Raw genomic sequence first — 22,234 nt, 5'->3', positions numbered from 1 at the left:
TCTGCAGTACAGAGAGCTCTTATCCCAACCCAAGACGCTCTGGAAATGCAGCACAGGCTCAAGGCCCCTTCCAGAATAAATGGCCTCTAACTTTAGACTCTGCACAGTCAATATTGTCCTGCAGTGAAGGAGGATCCTCTGAACCATTTCTTCCCACAAGCCATTCAGCCCCAACTCTGCACCTTGACCACCAATACATGCTACATACCTCTGGGGGCACCTGCAAGGAGAAAAGGAGAGAGTTATTTGCCTGTTGAATGGCAGCTCCAGGGCTATTTCTTTTCACTGCTGGTTAGCAGGTACATCCACACTCTTGGAAAAAATAGAGTCAGCTCAAGGGGGAAGGTGAGCGCTGAGCCCACGTCACCCAACGCTGACCGCTGGCTCAGGTCCCAGCTCCATCCTGGAGGCAGGTGGGGCTCACCCCCAGCAGCACAGGCACAGCCTGGCACAGACACAGCCAGGCTGGTCATGGTTTCCAGCTGACCCTCTACCCTGCAGCCCACTGTGGTATTTTTTGCAGACTCAATTTCTCTACTATGTCTTTCCAACTTCTCTTTCACCCTCCCACCCCTCTGACCTCTCCCACCACCAGGAGAGGAGGCAGGGGCTGAGCAAGACAATAACGCAGTTTTCTGTTTCATTACAGGTTCAGGGGACCAGCTTTGCTTTAAACCTTATTTGCCTACAGGGACAAGATTCTTTGACAAGCTTTTCCAAAGCTGGGATATTGAGAAAGCAAGCAGTTGCACATATTGCCTATGGTTACAGAGCAACCCACAGGCAAGACCATTATTCCTATTTTCACTGCCAGTTAACCATCGCTGCTTTGCAGCTCTGAACAAAATGTCCTACTTAAGGAGTTACCATAGACACGTCTCTGACCCTTTATTCAGCAGAACAAGTTTTACAGGTGTTTTGGCTGGTTCTGCTGCTGGGTTCACGCTCCCCAAGCTCACACAGGTGTCCCAGCTAGCATGACGTCCCTACCACGGCTGCTCTCATTCTGCTGCTTTTCACCACAGCCTGACACGTGAAGGTCAGACTGGATTTCTGCACTGTTATTTTAAATAGTTTTTCTGCTTCTCCATTTAGAAGCACAGAATATTATAGGTGGGAAGGGGCCTCTGTAAGTCATCCGGTTCAGCCCCCTACTCAAAGCAAGGCCAATATCAAAGTTAGTGATGTTGCTCAGGACCTTCTCCAGCCTAGGTTTGAATATCTCCAGGAACAGACTCCATCACCTCTATGGGTACCTGTCCCTGTGCTTGACCACTGTTTTTGTGAAAGATAATTTTCTAAACATCTAAGTGGAATTTTCCTTGCTGCAGCTGGTATCTGACTCAACCCGGCTGAGTTTTGATAGAAAGCCCAGTCTGAGAACTGCAGTACCCCATTTATAGGGTGTGTGAGTTTTCCTTTTCCTCCCACGCACCTGTACTGCCTTACTTGCCTCATAAATCGCAAAGCCGATGGTGTGCATGTCCTCTCCCATCTTCCTCTGCTTCCGCCGGTGCTTCTGAATCAGGCCAATGAGGAAAGTGCAGCCCCTCTCAGGATCATCAGGATCCTCATCTTCTTCCTCCAGCTTGATTAAATACTGTGGATTCGTCCAGAAAGTGTCTGGGAATTGGATTTATGCAAACTGCTCAGAGGCTTCTTTGAAAGCAGCCATGCTGATACATACATGTCAGCTAGGACAGATGCGTCTCTGACTTCCAAAATCAGCTGTGAGAAGGAAAAGTTAACACTCCCCCCAGCCTTTACAACCACAACTAGATCCTCATCAGGGAGCCACATTTCCCAAACACTTGCACTTTTTGGACATCCGTCCTGGATATCCCAGGTGCATCCTCCTCCATAGGCCACTCCACACCAGCTCCCAGAAGCTCGCAGAGAAAGTAAAAGTGGACGAGTAAAGGGGTTCTCCAGTTTCTCTTACTTGGGTAATTCCTGCAGCCCCCTGCAGTGGCTCCTCGCCTCCAGTTCCCATCCAGCTTCAGCAGGCTCCACTTCTTGTACCTGTCACTTGCCAGCGTGTCTGGAGTCAGGTTGCAGATCTCCAGGCGGGAGTAATGTCTCAAGAAGTCATTGAACGCCATCCTGTGGGAGGCAATGCCACAGACAACGTCTCCTTAGAACGGACAGGTTTTCTATACAACCACCTTGTCTATCCTCCCTCTCTCCAGCTGCCGTTTAGCACTAGGATTTGGGGTGAATTTGCTCACTCATCTTGGAGAGTGTACTGGAAGAGGTTACTTTGTGTGAAAAAAGCAGAGGAGAAGACATTCCCTTCAGCCTGAACGGAAACCCAGTGGTACTTGCCAAAATTCCCCATCTTCATGCCTCCTCGTCAGCCGCTCCCGCACCTCAGGGTCAACGCCACTCCAGTTTGGGCAGCTGAAAGACAACCCCACATCAACTACAGGGTACAGTAAAGGTTAAACCCTAATGTAGCTGTTTTGGCACAATGATTTCACTTTCTTACAGCTCCGCGCAATTGCAGTACTCCACAGTATCTAGCTGATAGCAGCTCCAGGGCTCTCAAACCATAGCAGAATTAAAATACAGGGACCTGGGATATTCGATACCTCACTTCTTAAATATCCATGGTAAGGATCAGAAACAGTTTTATTTGCAGGAAGTGCTAATGCCTTGACTGAGACGGAGCTTTATTTTAGAAAAAGACCCAGAATAAATACTGCCCAGCCACAGAAGTGAGTAAACTCCAGCTTTCATTGCTAACAACAGAAATGGATTTTTAAAGCCCTTTTAGAAAGTAAGTTTTCAGAAACTCACCACTGAACCTGGGCTGTTAAAGAAGGAGAAACTACAGAGAGGCTTGTAGGAACCACCAACCAAAGCACTGCACCCTACACGAAGGCAGGGGTTTGTATGAAGGGCACCGCATGCTGTGACGCCTACATGAGAAATGACAGTGCTGGGATGCTTCTTTTAAACAGCTCAAAGCGAGAGGAATCTGAGGTAGAGAGAAGACAGGCGACAGCAGAAACACGATCATACCCCTGCCGTAGAAGCCTACGGGCAACATGCAAGCCATTGACTCACTTGTCATTCCACTTCCCAGTCCACTCCACTTCCCCCCAGGGATTTCGGATTCTGATCAGCTTCTGCACTGTTCCTCGGAAGTTCACCTGATGGGATCAGAAGCGTATGGAGAGTTACCCAGGGACTCAGCACTGCGCTCCCTTCCACCTTTTCTATGGAAATTAAAGGACATGACAGAGTAAGTATCTCAGTGCCACACAAATGCTAAAGTGTATATACACAAACACGTGCTCATCCGGTCCAAAAGACACGAAGTCAAACTGATTTTGAATGAGCCCCACGCACCCAAGCTTGTCCAGAGAAGGTTTTTGTGCAATCAAAGTTCACGATAAGCAGAATGTCTGTTTTGTGCTGCTAAAAAAAAAGTTACCTCTGATAGGATTTCAAGCAAAGGGAATGTAAAGCTGCTACAGGACTGCCAAAAAGCAGGTGCAAGGGCATATTTCTCTAAAGCTGTCATCTATGTATAAATTGCCCTTTCACACTCAAATACCTTCTTCCCCTCACTATATATATTCCGAACTGCACCTATTACAACAGATGGGATACTCAGTCTGCCCACAACCCCTTTGACCACACAAATGCCCCACGGCGCAGTGGGGTCAGCCCTGCCACGACAGCACCTCCTTGCACTGCCCCGAGGCCCTGGCTTGTTATCTGCTGATCTCTGTGTGCAGAGAGTCCAGGCCAAGCAAAGCTGTATGAGTTTCAACGGGAACACCCAGTATTTATGGGGAACACATGGCACTAATTTGAGGAAGGAGTTGGCGCACCTCTAGAGCCCGAAGCCAAGAAAACTGCACAGAGCATCAGCAGCACAGAGTCCAGAAATTATGCTCCAGTGCCGAAGATGAACTATCCTTACAAAGCCTGCACATATCTTCAAAAGAAAAGCCTGGCTAAATCATGCCTGTTTGTGAATTAAGGTCAAACTCCCTCTTCACTGCTTTTGCTGCGAGAGGAGGACCAAATACAAGCACATAAACCTGCCCGTTATCAGCGTTCACCTCACTGCAGCACGTCAGCAGCTTTCTACAACTCACTCTGAAGTTTCAGAAATAATTATCAGTGAAGTGACCGAAAATTCATCACACACCTGGAAGGACGCCATGATCTGCTTCCTTTGTTTTCACCTGTCTTACCTTTGCCAGTTCTCTACTCCTGGACCTTGCATTCGAACACCATGCCCTGCCAAAAGGTGCTGTTCGGCAGGCATTTCAGGGACAATAATTTTTTTTTTTTTTTTTTGCTTGGCACACGTCTCTCGCATATCTTGCTGTGCATTTAAGGTGCAGTGCTGCCTGCTATACAGAAACGTGTTGAGGGGCCCCATCACCAGCAGAGGGTAGTGTGCCCTCTGCACAGGGCTTCCTGCTATCCTGCTCACTGGAAAATGGCAGTGCTTATGGGGAAAAAAAAAAAAAAAAAAAAGGGGTTTTTTGGTCAAAACCCCAAGAAGTCAAGTTTCTGTTTATCCAAAACACAGCAGCTATTTCAGTACTTCTTCAGAAGGAAAGGACTCAAAACCTGATTCGGCAAAATGGGTGAGACTGGACAATTTGCAACATTGAAGACGAATTTGGGGCTGCCATGGCCTGGGCCACGCACAAAGCCCGCTGCACGTCACCCCTCTGGGGCAGCTCACCTACCTCCTCTGCTCCGGTGACCGAGTACGCGTGTCCCTTCACCAGCTTCTGGGAAGTGACTGCCTCCGTCTCTGCCGCACTGGTGATCTGGAGGAGCAAAGAAGCTCAGTGAGTGTGGCTTTCCATGCGGCAGGGGATCTGACGGAGCAAAGCTTCCCCCCCAACAGAGCTTTAGTCTCACTGGGGGGCTGCAGGGGTGGTTCAGCTGCTGCACAGAAGCAACGAGAGGCATCTGCGTGACAGAGCGGGGAGAGGGGCAGGCAGCACGCGTGGCAGTGCTGGAGCCCCCGGGGCTCATGCTCGTGGCACGGGGTGCACGCCAGAAGCCCTGCACCACAGCAAAGCTCCCTCCTGGCTCCAAAACACTTGGTGTGGTGCATCCCCTCCCGTGTGTCTCCAAACGCTGTACAAGGGGGATACACATGATGGACTCTATGTTCTCAAGGGACCAGGAGGAACATAGAGAATGACCGGCCTGAGGCTCCCCGGGTGTCACCAGGAATCGCACCACAGTCCAGCAAGCCCCAGTGCTTTGCTTTGAGGTCAAAACACTCCCTTTGGCTCCCCAGCGGGGTGGGAGGTTCCCCTTCCTTTCCCTAGCACCCCCACCCTAGGACCTGCCATGCAGGGGAGCAAGGGAAAAGGCTGCACTTCGGATGCCATTCATACCTGAACGCATATTACCCTCCCACTTTTTCGTGGCCATTACAATACTCGGGCAGTCTGGCCTATAAACACTGCAGAGAAAAATCACTTCTTGCTAGAAAGTGACTGCTCAACACCTTGCTCTAAAGATGCTTAAACCTCTATGAAATATGTGTTTGCCATCGCCTTCCCACCATTTCAGAAAGTGTGTGATCTTTAAACAAGCATATCTGAAGCTTAAAAAGAGGATGGGATCAAGCAGGCAGGTCCTGCTGTCAATTCATGCCCTATTACTACCCCGCAGCGTACTCTCCATGTAATGCTTAACCTCCATGTCCCTATTTCTCTCACAGAAGAGAAGAAAAGATTTTACAGGATTTTTCAAAGGCTAAACTCACTAATAATTAGTTTACAATATAGAAAGAGTCAGCACTTACCAACAAAGGAATATATTTACTCTCCCCCACCCTCGACAAGAGATTTCTGTCATTCTGCGGCAAAAAACCAATGCCAGATTCTTATCTAAATGCAAACTAGTAAAACAGGCCTCAAAAGTACTGTGAAGTCGCACGCTAACATTAACCAAGTACCTTTCCTGCTGTGAAGCTTCCCTCTCCTGTGACTCTAATTTAACTTAAAAAAATGGGAGGAAACACTTGAGTTTCTATTATGAACGAAGTTCTTGTAAACAGTTTACCTTCCCTTTAGACATAACTAAGATGTAATCTCCTTTGGAAGCAAGGTGATTATCACAATAACCATACTTAGACTCATTTGAGTGAGGCTAAAAGCGATGCTGAATCCTTGCAGGCAGGGCCAAAGCTCCTCTTTGCCTTTGGGTGCAGGTTCAGCTTTTGGCAATGTATTTTCCGATAAAGCCTTTTAAAGGCCTGGCAACAGTCCGAGCCTCCCTGCTTCAAGAACAGAGCCCAGATTTTTTTGGGAACGTTTTGGTACAATTTGTGCGACAAACAGGCTACAGCAAGGATGGAGGCTGCCACCTCTGAGCATCTGACTGCATTAGCCATTACCAGCAGCTTTCTGTCCAAACCCACTCAGCCTGTACCAACCCAAGCTACAGGCTTTCTTAAGAACAAAGATGTAGATCAGAAGCCCTAATGAATTCCCTGTATGGTTTGTTACCATGAACCTACGAAACAGCAAAAGCTCTAGGTCTTGAAGAAAAAAAAAAAACCAAGGGAGGCAATGAGCTTTTACACATGAACTAATGAAGTCTACATTTCAACCTGTTCTCAGACATAACCCTCCAAGAAGAGCATGTGCCTGTGTCACACTCTTGGGTCAAATTCTCCAGGCATAAGGTAGAGCAGAGAACCGTAGGCAGAGGGGACCAACATCCTTTGTGCACCTCCTGGGGAGGTGCAGATCCGTCCCCCAGCTGCCTGCATGCACAGCAAGAGCTGAGCATCCAGCAACGAGCCCGCTAACTCACGTCAATGGAGCAGCCAAGGAGAGAGCCTTTCTGAAGTGCCTTCTGGATGATTTTGAAGAGGTTGGGTGGTGCCTTCTGCAGCTCATACCATTCTGCAATTCCACCTGTGAAGTCCTCGAAGCCTTCAGTGGTGGTGCCACCAGAGAGAGATTCGTAAGATCCGTTCAGCCTGCACGAAAGGAGACACACACGCACAACCATCAGGCTCCCTATTTTCCTCTTCTCACACACACAACCATCAGGTTCCCTATTCGCCTCTTCTCTTGGAGAGGGGCACTCAGTTGTACCGACTGTCACAGCATTTCTGCTTCCAACAGCACCACAGCAGCTACAAACATACCCTCCATTCAGCTTTGCTTTTTAGATCTCTGTACTGGGAAAGCCCAGCATAAAATCTTATACGATCATGTACGCAGGTTGCAGGTTCAGTCATATCAATGACAAAAATCATGAACACTATTTGAAGAAAAAATAATATTAAAAAAAGAAATCAAGAGCCAACAATTTGCCTCTCTAGTTCCACACAGTCTTTCCATCCCTTTAAAAATTATGGGCCTGGTTTTCAGCTTATCTAAATTAGCTCAATATCTTAAGTCAATTGAAAATAGTAATGTTAGATGGCAGAATTCCTCCCTGACCATCCCAAAACTGGAAATTTGGATTTGAGCATCTTCACCTTGACCAGAGACCCGGGCACAAGGATTGGCATGCTTTGCATGCTGAAGCAGGGCAGCTGCAAGCCCTCGCAGGTGTGTAGAGCACATGAAACAGAGCTTCCCAGGCCCTGGTGACAGGAGACGGCACTCTAGGAACAGTCTTGCCACGAGATGCAATGGCTATTTTTCTTGGCTAGCAACAAAGCCAGTACTTTTGGCTACTTGTCTTAAGCACCTGTCAGCAAAGCTTTACTAAAGCAGCCATTGTGGGATACCCCAGAACTTGTAAAGGCTAGTAAATAGGCCGACATTTTAAATGCATAGTATCCGTGCAGTTGAGGATGCTATGGGGAAGCAGAGGCACTGGGAGATTTGAGTGGGGTGAAAGCCTGGCCTCGACTCACTTGGCGTAGGCCTTCTCCAGCAGCGCGCTCCAGAACTCGCTGCCCTCCGCCGAGTGCACGAAGAGCAGCTCCCCATTCTTGGTGGGCAGCCTGTCGTCCACCACGACGTCCACCCACTCCCCGTACTGCCAGAACTGGAAAGAGAGCACAAACATCTCGTCACCGCCCCATGCTGTGCATTCAGGTCGCCAGGACGTTTATCTGCTAACACAGATTTCCTACAAGAAAAGCAATCCTCCTCACAGCCAGCTTCGCCCACCCTATTCAGGGATGCGCATCCTCAGCTGGATCTGCTGATGGAGGAAGGACCACAGAGACAGCCCCTGCTCCCAGTTCTTTGGTTAGCGGTCTTCTTCCTACCACCACCATCACCCTTCTTGGATGCCTCCGTTTTTCTGCCTGGCTCTTTGATGTCCCTCGAAGCGTTCCAGCAAACACCACACACGTAGACGTAGCCAGCCACACCGGCTCCTGGCCAACAGCACTGGGCGGGAAGGCTGTTTTCCACCTACCTGGAAGTGGAAAATTCCTGCATATTTATCCTGGAAGCTCTGGTCTTTGGGAACAACACGGGCCAGAATTTCTTCATTCAGGGTGAGAGAAGCAATAGCGGCCAAGAGCCAACAGTCCCCTGTAAAAAAAAAAAGGAAAGAAAGAAAGAAAGAAAAAAAGACACCGTTCATTATTCAAACTTTATTCTTTAGTTTATGTACTGCATAGGGATTGTGCATTATAACCAATAATCACCTCAGCTGTGATGAGATGATCCCTCCCATCATTTTATCTCTAAGGCAGATCAAATGTATGTACATAAATATCCACCATGTCCAGGTAAGTGTTGCGTTTCCTCAAGACCAAAGTAATTAAAAAAAAAAAAAAAAGTAAAAGCAGGCTTTTTATGATCTACCAACACAGTTATCACCCATGCTGGGACTATTTGAAAAAAAAAAAAAAACAACCAAACCTTAATACTCAATTGAATGCCTACAGGTTAGGAAGCAGCATGGGGAAAAGGTGAAGAGCAGGGCCTGTGGGCACACACAGGTACTCAGGGGTACAGTTTCTCCTCAAAAGGCCAGTGTTTTCTCAAGCATAGGCGGTTTTCCTTTCCCTCCTCCATGTTTAATAAACGCCTGTTGACTTGCCATCCAGAGGGCTACCCTATGGACGGCCTCCCTTTAAGGTCTCTTGCCAGCCTCCTACCAAACAGGAGCTCCTTTCACCTTATACATCTCTGGAGGCTCTTGCTCGAGGCCTCTCTGTTTAGTCCCACATCTCGTCTCTGGCGCTAGTCACCAGAGAGCCAGGAAGGGCCTGAAGGCAGGCACTGTTCCCCAGTCCCGCACACCTCTTCACCCCTCCTGGGACGGAGCCAACGTACACCGAGCGTGCAGGCCGCAGCCCCAGCGCCCAGGCTGTCTGGGTAGTATTTTTCCACACCATCTCCTACCAAGCAGAGGGAGGAGGAGACCACAACTATATAAACATTACCTCTATTTTTTGTAATTACTTTCAGAAACCAGTGTTACTTTAACAGAGCGGTTACCTTTCCGCTCAGCCACGGGCCTTCTGCAGCCCATTAGCAAGGTGACTCCCCGACTCCCACAGCCCAACACAAAACGCCTTGTTACCATTACCGGATCTGCTGTTGCCCTGCCTTGCGAACACGGGGAAGTCGGTATTACACATCAGATGCCACAAAACGGTCCTGCAGCATGCGTAGGATCGCAGGTTCAAGAAACGCGAACCAGCTGCAGCTGCTAGCAAGTCAGAGCCCAGCAAAGCAGCGGTCGCCATACAGCCAGCTCTCTCCTATAGGAAAGGGGTCAAAAGCTCACAGGTGAGAAGCTGGGATTCAAATGGGAGAAAGTCTCAGGGCAAGTTAACTCTAAAGCAGCTCTGGAGGGCCACCCTCGAGCCCAAATCCATCACCACTCAGACAGCACTAGGAGGAACACAGGCACCTGCAGCTCCCTCCAGGCTCCTCATCGCTTCTCACGGCTCATCCCCAGCAGCAGCTCTATGAATGACACTTGTCCCACGGCCCTCTTCGCATCTCAGGAAAGGTGGAAGATGTGAAATTGCAGAATGATTTCAAAACCTGAGATGCTTTTACTATTTCATAACGTCGAGGGGAAGAACCGAACATAAAACCTTCCCTTCGGCCCTGCCTCTGGCTGCTTGTGCTGCAATGGTGAAATCATCATGTCAGAGAAGTTTTTCAAAGGGGAAAGTCACCTTGCCATTCTCCCGTGACAGACTATGAAGCAACGAGGATGTTCCCCTCCCTCCTCTGCAACAGCACATCCATCTCGCCCTGCAAAATGGCGACTCTTCTTACAGCCTCCTTCGCAGCGTCGGGACCCTCTTCCCTGGGAGCTCTGCACCCTCTGGTGCCGTGGTGCATTCAGAGGTACCACCAAGCACGGCAAATGTGCTTGCTGGGAAAGAGACGGGGGTCACCAGGGACATTTTTAGATGGGCTAATCTACAATTAACGGTACGAGCCCCTGTCCCCCAGCCGCACGAGGGCCTTAGCAGTTACCCTTCACAGCAATTCTCCTTACAGAGGAGGATGTTAAAGCGCTCTGCAAACAAACCCTTCGGTCAAAAGGCAACAACAGGACTTCAACTTCAGTTCAGCTTAGACCTGTGCTCTCCCATACACAGCCTGCCTGCACAAAGCCATTTTTGGGATTTTTTCTTTGGTTTTTTTTGACCAAAGGAGTCTTCAAACAAACCTGACAACATGGTAATCACTTGAGAGAGACTGCCTAGAGATTCCTTCTGTACCAAGGATCCCTGTTTTTATTAAGTCTCCAAAACAGCTAGTTTCTGAACAAGAGTTGGGGTTCTTCCAAGTCCAAGTGAGACCTCCCTGCTAGAGAACAGCCCTGGCACTTTGGCTGGGGCTTTGTGGGGTCAGGCTGAATTAATACCATACTACCTCTGAATTAATATCATATTGTCTCCACTCCTTCCTCCTTAACTTGTTTTTCTCCCACTGGCACTCATCACACAGCAAGTCAATTCATTAACCCAGACAAAAAAGTCTTTCTGTCACCTTACTTGAGTTAGAGGAGGTCACAGCTTGTGACAGGACTCTTCTGGGCCAAGAGAGCAGTGGGTCGTTATGTATGTGGCAGTAGAAATATTGTACGTCAGAGACATTGTGGGAGAAGGGGATGGATGTAAATATACATGTGCATTGGACCAGCACACATCGCAGGAGAGCTGAGTGCTCTCCATCAACACCCCAGCACTGCACGTAGGCAGATAAGCCTCCCCTGCAAATATTCCTCTTCTAGAACCCAGGAGCCACGGGGTGTTTAAGACCAACAAAATCCTAAAAGAAAAAGGAAAAGAGCAGGGATCTTAATTCTCCCTGCTGTGCCGCTGTGTTCCTGCTCCAGCAGGAACAATCATTCACACCTGGGAAAAGTTAGCAAGCCTTAGTGAGACTTTTAACTTCTAACCAACAGCAATCTCAAAGCACCCTGGACACTGGGAACAGGCATGAGACAAGTCACAAATAGACAAATTGATAGGTTAACCGGTCTCATCTCAGCACAGAGGCCAAATAACTGATAATGCAGAGACAGGTGCCCGTCCGAGTGGCAGAACAACGCCGGCACACATCCCACGCTCTGCAAGGCTTTTACAGAGACACACGCAACTTGGAGGCGAAGCGAGTCTCTGGCATCTCAGAGCTACGTTAGCTAGACTAAAGCCAGTACAGGTATGCTTACCTGGACTACTAGGATGCCTTCACATGGTTAGGCAAATCCATGCTCTTGTTCAGACTAAATTAGATAAACCCAGAAAGAGAGCGATTCAGCCTGCTCAGCACTGCTCTGCTAGTCCTAAGGCACAGCTGGGTAAAACCATACAGCTCTTGGCCTCTACAGCAAAGCTGCAGGCAGAGTTGAAGGCGTTTTCTGCATGTTCTATCGGGTGGGTGGAAACAGCTCAAGGAATGTCCTACGCCCCTCGTTTGCAGTCAGCTGTGGAGGTGTTTTTCCTCTCAATTGCTCAACCTGCAGCATAAACCAGAGTTCACATTGCACAGCCTTACTCAACCAGGCAAACTCGACCACTCCGAGAGAACCCCAGAGCATCTGACATTGGTGTTACTACCCTCAGAAAAACTGTGCTGATTTAAATTAGTAGCAAGTCTAGCTCAGAGGGCAGCTATCCCACCATTCTTCCAAAGGAATATTAGCATTTCTATTCCATAAACAAGGCAGGGGCTGGGCAGGCAGAGAGCAGCGCAGAAAGAATAAATGAACTCAAAATGACCGCAGCAGCTCAGGAAGCCTTGGTCAAGAAGCTGTTCAGGCATCTAGATTCAGAGCATACATCCTTTAATGCTAGAATACACCTTTGAGTCAGATTTCCTTTGTAGATAAGAAGCACTGAAGTTCAAGGAGGAGAAACTCCCCCAGAGGACCTCTAAGCCCACAAGCAGAGTTTATAAGGAATTTCCTTTACTTTCTAGCTGTCCCATCAAGGCAGACATGAAGAGAAAGAAACAGCAGACTCCGTTGTAAAATCTCTCCATTGAACTTTATACGGGTTTCTAAGGAGAACCTGGAGTCAAGACAAACACAGATCTTAACTCAGACAGCTCTGGGCAAGGTCTTCTTGAGGTTAAAAGGCAGATGCAGAATATACGGGAGACACACCACCCTTTGGTTTCCACATTTAAAAGTGCTCAATAGTCAGGATATCACCTCTCCCTTTCTGAACAGTCATCACTAAAAGTAGACCTGATAATTCAAAGCCTGGATGAGAACAGATCTTGTGATAATACCTGGAGGTCTAGCCTGCACTAAGTAAGCCTGAGCAGGGTGTTTACCAAATAGTCTTAACTATCAGAACTGGCACTTTTGTAAGGCTCTAGACAGTCACTTTACTTTGATAGAGAAGGAAAGTCCAAGAGGAGGCTAACGGACGGGTTACTTTATGAAAAATTTGAAAGGAGTGTCAGCAAGGCTAGGTTAATCATGGAGAATTTTTGTAAATGCACAATACAATAGGCAGAACAAGGTTATCAGAAAAGGGAATATTATCAGGCTGTGAGTTTATTTATATTAACAAGTACTATTTTTTCCTGTCATGCTTCCTTTTTGCTGCTATCAATGTTTTACTTCTTATTTCTATACATCCATCTCTGCATTTACCTAATTGCCAGCTATAAACAAGAACGTTACAAAAAATGTAATTGCAAGGCAAGCATAAATAGCCATAAGGGCTTAAAACTGGCCATTCTGGAGAGCAAAGACAAGCAAAGCATCCCCATGAAGCGCCTGGAGGACTGTAAGCGACAGGCAGTTCCTCTGGTCACTGCCCAGCCCATGTAAGCGTACGCGGTCAAAGGAAAAATGTACATCCAGCCAATCACAGACACGTCATTATTTTAAAACACTCGTAGCTATAGATTAACAACTACTGAATGTATTTGTATTAATACCATGGGACTCCAGGAAGTTTTCTGGTTAGAAACATGAGGCTGTGGCAACCCACTTAGAGGAGAGTGGTTGCCAGCATGGGAAAACCATGCATCTAATTTCCTAAATTTATCCTATTCAATTCATTACTTTTCCACGCATTTTTATGTAAGGAGGAGACACCTGTGTCTAAACAGCAGATGAGAGATACTGCGCTGTGTATGCCCCAGTGTTGTGATACCATGGCGACATCCCCTCCAAAGAAGGCGGTTAAGGGTGAATAAGCTTCCTCTCCGCAGTGGCTTTCGTTCCTCCCCACTGTAATGAGTCACCACATCCCATGTGCTGCTGTCCTTAGCCAAATACCATCACTGACTTCAGCTCTGATACTGCAAAAGTAACTCCAAATTCTCGCCTTTGAAAGTTTCTTCTAAAAAGCAACAAAACCAGAATAAAGGACAATGCAAAGCCCAAGGGGGAGAACTTTGGTGTCTGGAGAACCTAATGAACTGCCACCTTTGTTGAAGGGACAACCTTTTCCGTGTTGATGATCAGCTATGCTTTTTATGCATTGCAGTGTCGTATAGTCCAGGCCAAAAACAATGAAACAAATTTATAGGCTGCATCTGGCCCACAGACCAAAGACTCCTGGGCTAAAAGGAACATCTGTACCACTGCTCATTAGCAGTGGTAACATCATGAGCAGTTCGGTTACGCATCCCCTCCCAAGAAGCCTGTTGCAGCAGCGATGGGTGCGTGTGCTTTGGATGCCTCATCTGTCCCTGCGGTACTCTAAGATGTTCTGAATGGCTTAGCAATAGCAATGAAACTCCACGTGGGTACAGGTCTGCTGCTTTGTGATTAAGCCTTTTGGGTGATAAATAGACTACAAAAAGCTTCCTACGGAGAAAAGCAACATAATAGAAAGTACAGGTTTCCTAGAGCACCTGACATCTTCCACTGCAATCTTTGTGATATCCTAAAATGCGATGGGACATCACATAAAGTAAATGGAAGCTTAAGCAAATGTATCGATGCAAATGCTGGTGTCAGATGAGGCAGTGGCAAAAAAAAAAAAAAAAAAAAAAGGCACTTGTACAGCACATCTGCTAGCCTCATTGTGTGAAAAAGCGGAGATTCAATACAGGCTCTTAGTAACTCGATGGTTATAGAGAGAACAGATCAATAGCATCTGATTTTTAATCAACCACTAAACTGTCACGCAATACCAAAATCTTACCCAGATTCATAAGAAGATAGTGGGGCGAGTCATAGCAGTACTTAGTCATGGTGAAAACAGTAATATAAACAAGAACACTAACAACCTTCTATTCAAATATTGTTTCAGGAGATAAAATAATACAAGCTGTGAGTCAGTTCATATCCTTTGGTGGTACCGTATAACCTCAAGAGAACATCTGACTGGTCCAAAACCCATTAAGACAACAAATGCTTTCATCAGTTTAAAACAAGGTTTGGCATTAGCAACAGCAACTCCACAACTTGAAAACTAAGTTACAAATCTTTCATTACGGTGCTCCTGCTGCCACAACATCTGGATAGAAAAGCTGGAAGCCTGCAGAAGGCAGAAAGCAACTAAGTGCCTTCAGAAATGAGCATCCATGCAAAATGCCAGCTGTTGAAATGGCATTACAATAAACTGTCAATTCACATTGAACTACTCCTTAGCTGTGAAGTTTCACAACTAAAAAAAAAAACCCCCAAAAAAGAGGACAGATGTCTGGCACGTGTGTTAAGCACTGGGATATGCTTTATGCCAAAGCAGTCGTGGTGGGAGACATATCAGGCAGAGAGAGAACACACAAAGGAAGCTGGTGACATGCCAAGGACTTCAGTGATGACACAACAGAGCCTAATCGATGCCACAGATGATATTGGGGAATGAGGAGAACTAAATTCACAATCGTAAGTATTTTTTTATTGTCAGGGCTTTTTACACAAATTGTTATCTAGTTGTTAAAGCACCAACCTGAATAACTTCTGAAAGAGAACATAAGCACAAACCATGTGAAATAAGCTTCCCTATCCGTTATATTTTTGGACCTGAAAACACAAATAGCAGTGGGACTAGAAACTAAGAAGCTGCAATGTGGCTAATATTATGCTGATGAAACACAAACAAACAGAACTTTGTTCCTTTGCCAACCCCGCTGCAAAAGCGCAACACATGGCACGTATTAGTCCCGTTTCCCTACACCGAGAGCTTTCCCTCCACCACGCTATCAGTCTAATCTAAAATCCTCTCCCTACAGTTATGGAATAAGTAGGAGCCTCACTGCTTTCGCTTCAGCTTATTTCCTCTTGCATCCTCGCAGTTGTCCTCCTCGCCAGCCTCCACGCTGCCTTCTGGGAGGAGAGGCACAGAGGCACTCGCCTAAAACCCCTTCTGGTGGGCAAGGCAGGAGAGAGGCTTCAAGACCGGGATGGCTGTGCATACACAGCCAGCTTAAGCCACCCGTTTCCCGCTGTCCCCTGGGGCTTCCCCGCAGCTCCCGGGGCTCCTCTGGAGTGACTGACCCAGAGGCCTCCATTGCACAAACTTAGTGGCAGCCACGGCAAAAGCAGAGGGCTCACAGGCTGGCCCATCCCTCCTGAAATACCCCAGTTTTGTTTCCCTCTAGTGCTGGTGAGCAGCTGGGAATCCCCCCATATAATTTGTTTTCCCCATACTGCATCTTTCCAGGTTTGAGGGGGTCCCTCCTGCTCGGCAGCACTCTCTCCCACTGGGGAAAGAAACACCCCACTACGCACACAACTGCTCTTCTAAGCAGGCTCTTAAAGGCAGAAATTAGTCAAGCTGCTCTCAGGCACACGGATGCAGACATGAAAGGAACTGGTAGTGATCAGAAAAGCCATCAGGGAAACCAGTCTGTGTCATCCCTGCTCGGTGCACACAGCAAGGCTGGGCTCAGCGGCCAAACACGTGGTCCCTACCTGCAGCTGCTGCGGAAAGGCAAGAAAGATCTGATTTGATATGAAGAGAGGTGGTAGGATGCAAAAGGACGTATTTACAGAGTGAGTTACAGCCTACTATGAACTGTGGTGTCCTGGGGCAGCACCTGCACAGAAAACTGAGCTTTCTGCCTACACCTTACCTAAGGCCCCTTGGCAGATGTCTGTGCGAGTGGCTCCACCGGCTATGAACTGGGGGCTGGAACACAGCTCCTGGGAACAAAACAAGCCTTGCGTTACATATATCCGCAGGTAAGGGAGGGAACAAGGCCTCACTTGCAGCAAATTTAAACAAGCGATTGACCACAGCAGGCAAATGCCACAGAGATGGAGCCACAGAGAGGGTCAGGAATGAGTGCGGGCACCAGACACACTAAGCACGGTGAGAACGGGAGCTGGTGACCAAAGCTTGTGGGCAGCCATCTCACTTCACAGCATGTGCCAGGAGGTCCACTGCGTTTTGACACACGTGCACACACCGCTCCACCATTACCTCCCCACCACTGACTACCTCAGGGTCTTTCAGAAACGCCTAGGCACCCCGGAGTCCATCTGACCCCATGGCTCCTGTGGCCAGACAGGGCTGCTTCCATAGCCAGAGGCGCAGGCTGAGCCATGGCTCGTAAAGGAAACCTCCGCACCGTGGTCAGCTCATCTCTCTGCTAAGGGAAAGAGTCACCCCAAGTGACAGCCCCGAGCGTTACCCAAAGCAAGCGGTCTGTCCGCAGGGCCAGTTCAAGGCTGGAGGGGCAAACGGCTTCTTTCCTGTTTTCCAGGCGGGGCGCGTCGCCCCGCCGCCCCGCCAGCCCGGACCCCGGGCGAAGGGGCATCCCCAGCGCTCTGAGCGGCCGCAGCCTCACCGAACGGGCGCACCGGGATTTGGCAGCCGCCTGGGTGCTGCCCGGGGAGGCTGCGGCCGCGGGCCTCGGCCCGGGGCCGCCCGCGTCTCGCTCGGCATCCGCGCCCCGAGCCGCCGGTGCCGGGCGGCGGCCGGATAAACGCGCCGGCCGGCTGGGCCGAGAGGGAGAAGGGGGAGCGGAAACAGCACACACACAGCCGCCCCCCCCCCCCCCCCCCGAAGTAAATCAAATCCAATTTAAGGGGAAGGGGGGAAGAGAAAAGTCGGGTGAAAAGGCCCGGTGCTGCCGCGGAGGGATGCGACCGGGACCGGGACCCAGACCCCCCCGCCGCCGCCGCCCTACCGTAGGTCTGCGCCAGACGACGCCCTGCGTCTTGTAGGAGCTGGGTCCCAGCTCTCGGTAGCCGAGGGCGGTGGGGCCGGCGGGGAAGGAGGGGTCCTGGAAGAGCCGCCCCTCCTGCAGGCACTCCTGCCGCAGCGCCCCGAAGTCCTGGCCCAGGTACGGGACGGCGCGGCCGTGCCGCCCCGCGCCCGCCGCCGCCGCCCGCTCCTTCGCCACCGCCGCCGCCATCCCCGCCATCGCCCCGCCGCTGCCGCCGCCCCGCCCCGCCACGGCCCGGCCCCGCCCGGCCCGGCCTGACACCCCCCGCCCCCCGCGGGTGTCACGAGTGGCGGCAGGGCTCAGCTCCGCGGCACCCCCCGGGTGGCTCGAGTCCCTCCGCACCCGGATTCACCCGCACCCCCTCCGAGCCACGGATGAAGAAACTTCCCCCCCCGGTCTCCATCTCTGTTCCCCGTGGACCCGAAGGGACGCGTGTCTCCCATTGGCTCCACACCTGTGCCAGCCCTGGCTCCCGTATTGCTACACGTATTTAGCAATTAAAAAAAATAATCAACATTTCCTGCGTAAAAACCACAAGTATCCATGTCCAAATCTGGAAGCTTAGAAAAAAGTCAAAGGAAGGGAAAAAACTAGTATGGCTCAGAAACTAATATGGTTGCTATGTACCCTGTATTGTCATCCCGTTACAATTTTGAACGCTGCACACAACAGAAATAATTTACGGCTTGGTTTGCTGGCGGTAACCAAAGCATGTGTTGCTGTCTCCGCTGGCATGAACCCATCCACAGCCCCCTGTGTAGCCCAAACCCCCCACAGCGAGTTTCCCCCAAAAACGCACCTCCGCCGTGCGGTGGGGGAAAAGGAGTGTCTCCGTTTCGGCCGCGTGCTGCTGCCAAGGATGGCTGAAATGCTGCTGCTGGCACCCGCGTCGTACGGCAACCCTCCAAGGGAGAATTCAAACCATTTGTTTCATATTTTAGGTCTGACTCAGGACGTGCTGGGTGCCAGGCAGCGTTCCCCAGGCAGCGGCGCAGAGGCTGATGGCCCTTAGTGCTGCACCCACCGCCTGCGCTGGCTGCCCAGCTGCCTCGGAAGGAGAGGCACCTCCTTTTGTGGGTCATATCCGAAGCCCTGGGTGCACTAAACACGTGTTTGGAGCCATCCTATCTGGCTAAAATGAACATTATTGTTTGAAAAATGTCTAAAACCCATAAAATACCCGGCTGTACCATTTGCTGAGATGTGGTGGGAAGTTTTCCTTGAAAATTATAAATCAGAAGTTTTTCTTCATTGCCAATATACGGTGCCTCGATGTCCTGGGAGACACTGTCCATTTGCTTGGTGGCTTTGGACTTCAATCACTTATGATTCCTCTGCTTATACTCAGCACAGGTCCTACTCACACAGTTATGTGGGAAACCATTGCTATTGAACAGGAAAACAAGGTAAGCATTGCCTGTTCAATTCACAGCGTAGCAGAGTAGGCCCCCAGAATCTTTTTGAAGTCAGATATGAAAGTGGTATGAGCCACACCAGCCAGCAACACCTGCGTAGATCATGGCCATCCAAGGCAGGAGTCCTGATGCTGCCTGTGAGGTTGTCCAAACCTGGCCAGGCACAGACCGACTTCGCTCTGCTTTAAAGGTGTTGGTTCTTCCTTGCAGGTCAGAGGGGCTCTCTTAATGAAGAGGGGAATAGTATTTTTAGCTGAATATTGAGGCATGTGGGAAATCAGTCACACATGGAGAACTGGAAGCAGATCGAGTAATGTTACGTGCCGTAAGTGCTCTCTGAACAGAGCCGGCACGTGCTGCGTGCACCCAGTTACCGGCTGTACACCATTAGCCAAGGTCTCCAGCATGGCTGTGCTGAAGCTGTAGCAGGACACAGTATGACACCAGAGGATGGTTTTGCTCGACTGTTTCGATTCATTAACCACTGCTGTATTATCTCGCAGGCAAGAAGGCCATCTACTGAACCAGGAGGCTACGAGACAGCAGCACCTCACCACCGCAGAGTTTAACTAACAACGAGCCGTGTTGCACCCTAACCTGACAGATCCAGGAGCTGCAGAGCAGCTCAAAAGGCGTTTGTTTGGCTCCACGCAGTGGTTCAAATCTGTACAGCTGCCACAGGTCAGACTTTTTCAAGAGACGGACTGATTTTTCAAGAGTCACGGTAAAAGGAAACCAGTGCCAGTTTACAGCAGGGGTTTTCACCAGCCAGTAGATGCAGAAGTTTAAGCTGGGTTGAAGTTTGTCATATAATCGCTTTGCTTTTCTTAGTCATCTCCCCTGCGTCCCACAGATGATATTCACAGACCACTCTAGGGTCTGCAGGCAGCGTGCCGACAGCCTCCGCTTGCACCACGATCAAGAACATCGAGTGTGTACAAGCATGTTACATGGCTGCGCTGTGCAGTCAGAGTTACCAGAGTTTTCTTAGAGTCTCTGCGGTGGGACGGGGCTTGAGACAGAGCCAAATAGAAAAGGAGAGGGACAGAAAGGAGCAAAGCCAGACGGAAATTGAGCAAGGATTCAAGTAGGCCGTGGGAGGGGTACCTGGGGCAATGCAGAGAAGAGGTGTATTTGCCACCATGGCTTGTTAGACTGGTCCCAAACATATAGGGCTGTAGTGTCCCAGGTGGTTTGATGATAGACAAGGATATGTTGGTGTAATACAGGATTTCATTTATTATATGGGAAGTTGGCCATACTAGCAGCCATCTGAACAGCCTACCCACAAAGTCCTCTGCAGCCAGGTAAGTCGACAAGTCAGCCACTTCCAGCCCAGCAGCAGACCTGGATGTGAGTCCACAGTTAGAGGGAAGGAAGTTCTTTTGAGCACTACATGAGCCAGTCCCTTGATCGCCTACATACTCACACAATATGTCCCTTTTCTTTAAAGAAGTGGGTGATTTCCACTTGACTGTGAGACCAGTGTAATGCTCCTAGGTAAAATAGCAACCCCAAGAATAGTTACCCACTAGTGTCCCCCTAAAACTAGGCAACTTTAGAAAGAAAAAAAATTGACTTTTTCTTAAGCTCTCTGCACACCTGCAGCTCTTCAAAAAAGTTACTAATGCTCACATTTTGCAGGTAAAGTGGTTTCAGCTGTTGCTGCAGCAGCTTATGCTGATTGCTGATAAGTGGCAGCTCATCAGCAACCTGGCACATCCAGCTGCCACTCGCAGCCTGGAGTCCCAGGTAGGATGGGCTTCTCCTTCCCTATGCCCACACTCAGCAGTTGTGAGCAGCTCAGTGCTGCTCTGCCTTGCAGCATCCCTCTTGCTCATCTGCCCTCCACTATACACAGATATTGGGGGAACAATGGGGAGCAACTGGCCAGCTGCCCAGGATGGGGGAAATGGGGCCACGCACCCGCTGGGCTCCTGCTCTCCTCCCCAAGAGCTGCCCTGTCCTCACCAGGATGAGGGTGGCTTCCTGGAGGAGAAGGCTTGCAGCAGCAGTGGTGATATTTCACAGGGAAGGGAATTGCTTTCCCCTCTGGAGCTGGGATCTGCAGAGGGACTGAGCTTTCCTCATCACTGCAAGACTGGCTGCAGCCACAGCCAACACTGTGAGCGGTGGCAGAAGGACCTGGGTCATCCTGCAAAACCTTTCCCAGCTCCTTATGGTGCTGAAACACCTCCCCTGCATCAGCCTGGTTGTGTTGCGGAGCCTCACACCTGGGGTGCAGGCGTTACCGCTGCAGCATGTCATCTTCCTCCTCCTCAGGCACCAACAATTTTCTGGCTTTTATAAAACAAATGAGCAGGATCACTGCTAATTTCAGATGTGTTTCCCTATAGGGAACCCGCTAGGCTGCAGCTTGTAGCAGCACTCCCCCACCCCAAACAAACACTTAGTGAAATATTTAATCCTGTAAAAGACTAATCTTATAGACAAACATTTAGGAACTTTCATAGCTCACACTAGTCTGCCTATTAATAGTCAGTTCATTTTTACGGTAATAGGGTGGGTAGGAGCCCCTACATCTAGAGCAGGAGAAGGCAAGCTCTCTAAATCAAGCTAATTCCTTTTCACACTGTAGGGTCTACTATACAGCTAAGCAGCTTTAATTCTCATTAGCAAAGTGCTGCAGTACAGGAGAACCATTTCATTTCCCTCTAATGCACTACAGCAAAAATGTAGGTAATTGGAACTGTTAGGTAATTGGCAGTTATTTTCTCCTAAAGATTTCCACAGACATGGAACAGTTTTGATTTCATGGAATTTGCAGATTCTTCTTTGAAACCAAGGCGATGCATTTTCATGGTTTATTCTCTTCTTCCCCATTTCTCTCACCCTCTTGCTATCAATAGGAAAGGGGAAGAGGGGAAGGAAAACAGGAAGAACCAGACAAAAATATGCAAATCCCAGAAGGAACAGAAAGCAGAATAATTTTAATATTTTTTTTCCTGGTTGCTGTTTCCCTAGGCATTAATGCCACTTCAGCAGCAGTTTTTGGGAGTCATGGAGAACCCGAAAACCTTTTCCCCCATAATAGAGCTGTCGCTTGTTGCTGTCGTCAACTATACAATCACCATCTTTTCCTCTTCTTTTTATCCCCTAGATGGTGCTTGTGTATCACTTTCTACACAAAATAAATCATTCTGCCGCTAATCAAGCTTGGAAATGGATTTGAAGTGCTGTGCTACAGGTCACTAGGAGCAGAGGTTTACGGTGGACACACTGGGTGATTACCTGGTCCAAGCCTCCGTCAGAGAAAAGGGT

At 49.1% G+C, this 22,234-nt stretch overlaps 1 protein-coding gene across 2 annotated transcripts in view; it reads right to left on the bottom strand.

Annotated features, from left to right (window-relative positions):
* The window catches only part of LOC142407237 (calpain-2 catalytic subunit), a 28,543-nt gene extending 10,790 nt beyond the window's left edge, over nt 1–17,753 (bottom strand). The window contains exons 1-11 of one of the 2 annotated variants that reach the window (XM_075496495.1): nt 17,499–17,753; nt 16,440–16,509; nt 8,386–8,504; nt 7,874–8,007; nt 6,814–6,982; nt 4,719–4,802; nt 3,070–3,155; nt 2,326–2,400; nt 1,943–2,103; nt 1,454–1,623; nt 209–220 (exon numbers count right to left, since the gene is read on the bottom strand). In XM_075496495.1, coding sequence (XP_075352610.1) covers nt 209–220; nt 1,454–1,623; nt 1,943–2,103; nt 2,326–2,400; nt 3,070–3,155; nt 4,719–4,802; nt 6,814–6,982; nt 7,874–8,007; nt 8,386–8,504; nt 16,440–16,509; nt 17,499–17,735 — 1,317 coding nt within the window. In that variant the 5' untranslated portion in view covers nt 17,736–17,753. Of the gene's footprint in view, nt 1–208; nt 221–1,441; nt 1,624–1,942; nt 2,104–2,325; nt 2,401–3,069; nt 3,156–4,718; nt 4,803–6,813; nt 6,983–7,873; nt 8,008–8,385; nt 8,505–16,439; nt 16,510–17,498 lie in introns of both variants that reach the window. The other variant, XM_075496494.1, reaches the window with a different exon arrangement.
* Nucleotides 17,754–22,234: the final 4,481 nt, after the last annotated feature.

The sequence above is a fragment of the Mycteria americana genome, chromosome 3 (genome assembly GCF_035582795.1).
Source record: "Mycteria americana isolate JAX WOST 10 ecotype Jacksonville Zoo and Gardens chromosome 3, USCA_MyAme_1.0, whole genome shotgun sequence".
Lineage (NCBI taxonomy): Eukaryota > Metazoa > Chordata > Aves > Ciconiiformes > Ciconiidae > Mycteria > Mycteria americana.
Note: the sequence above shows the minus strand (reverse complement) of the source record. Positions and strands in the feature narration are given on the sequence as shown.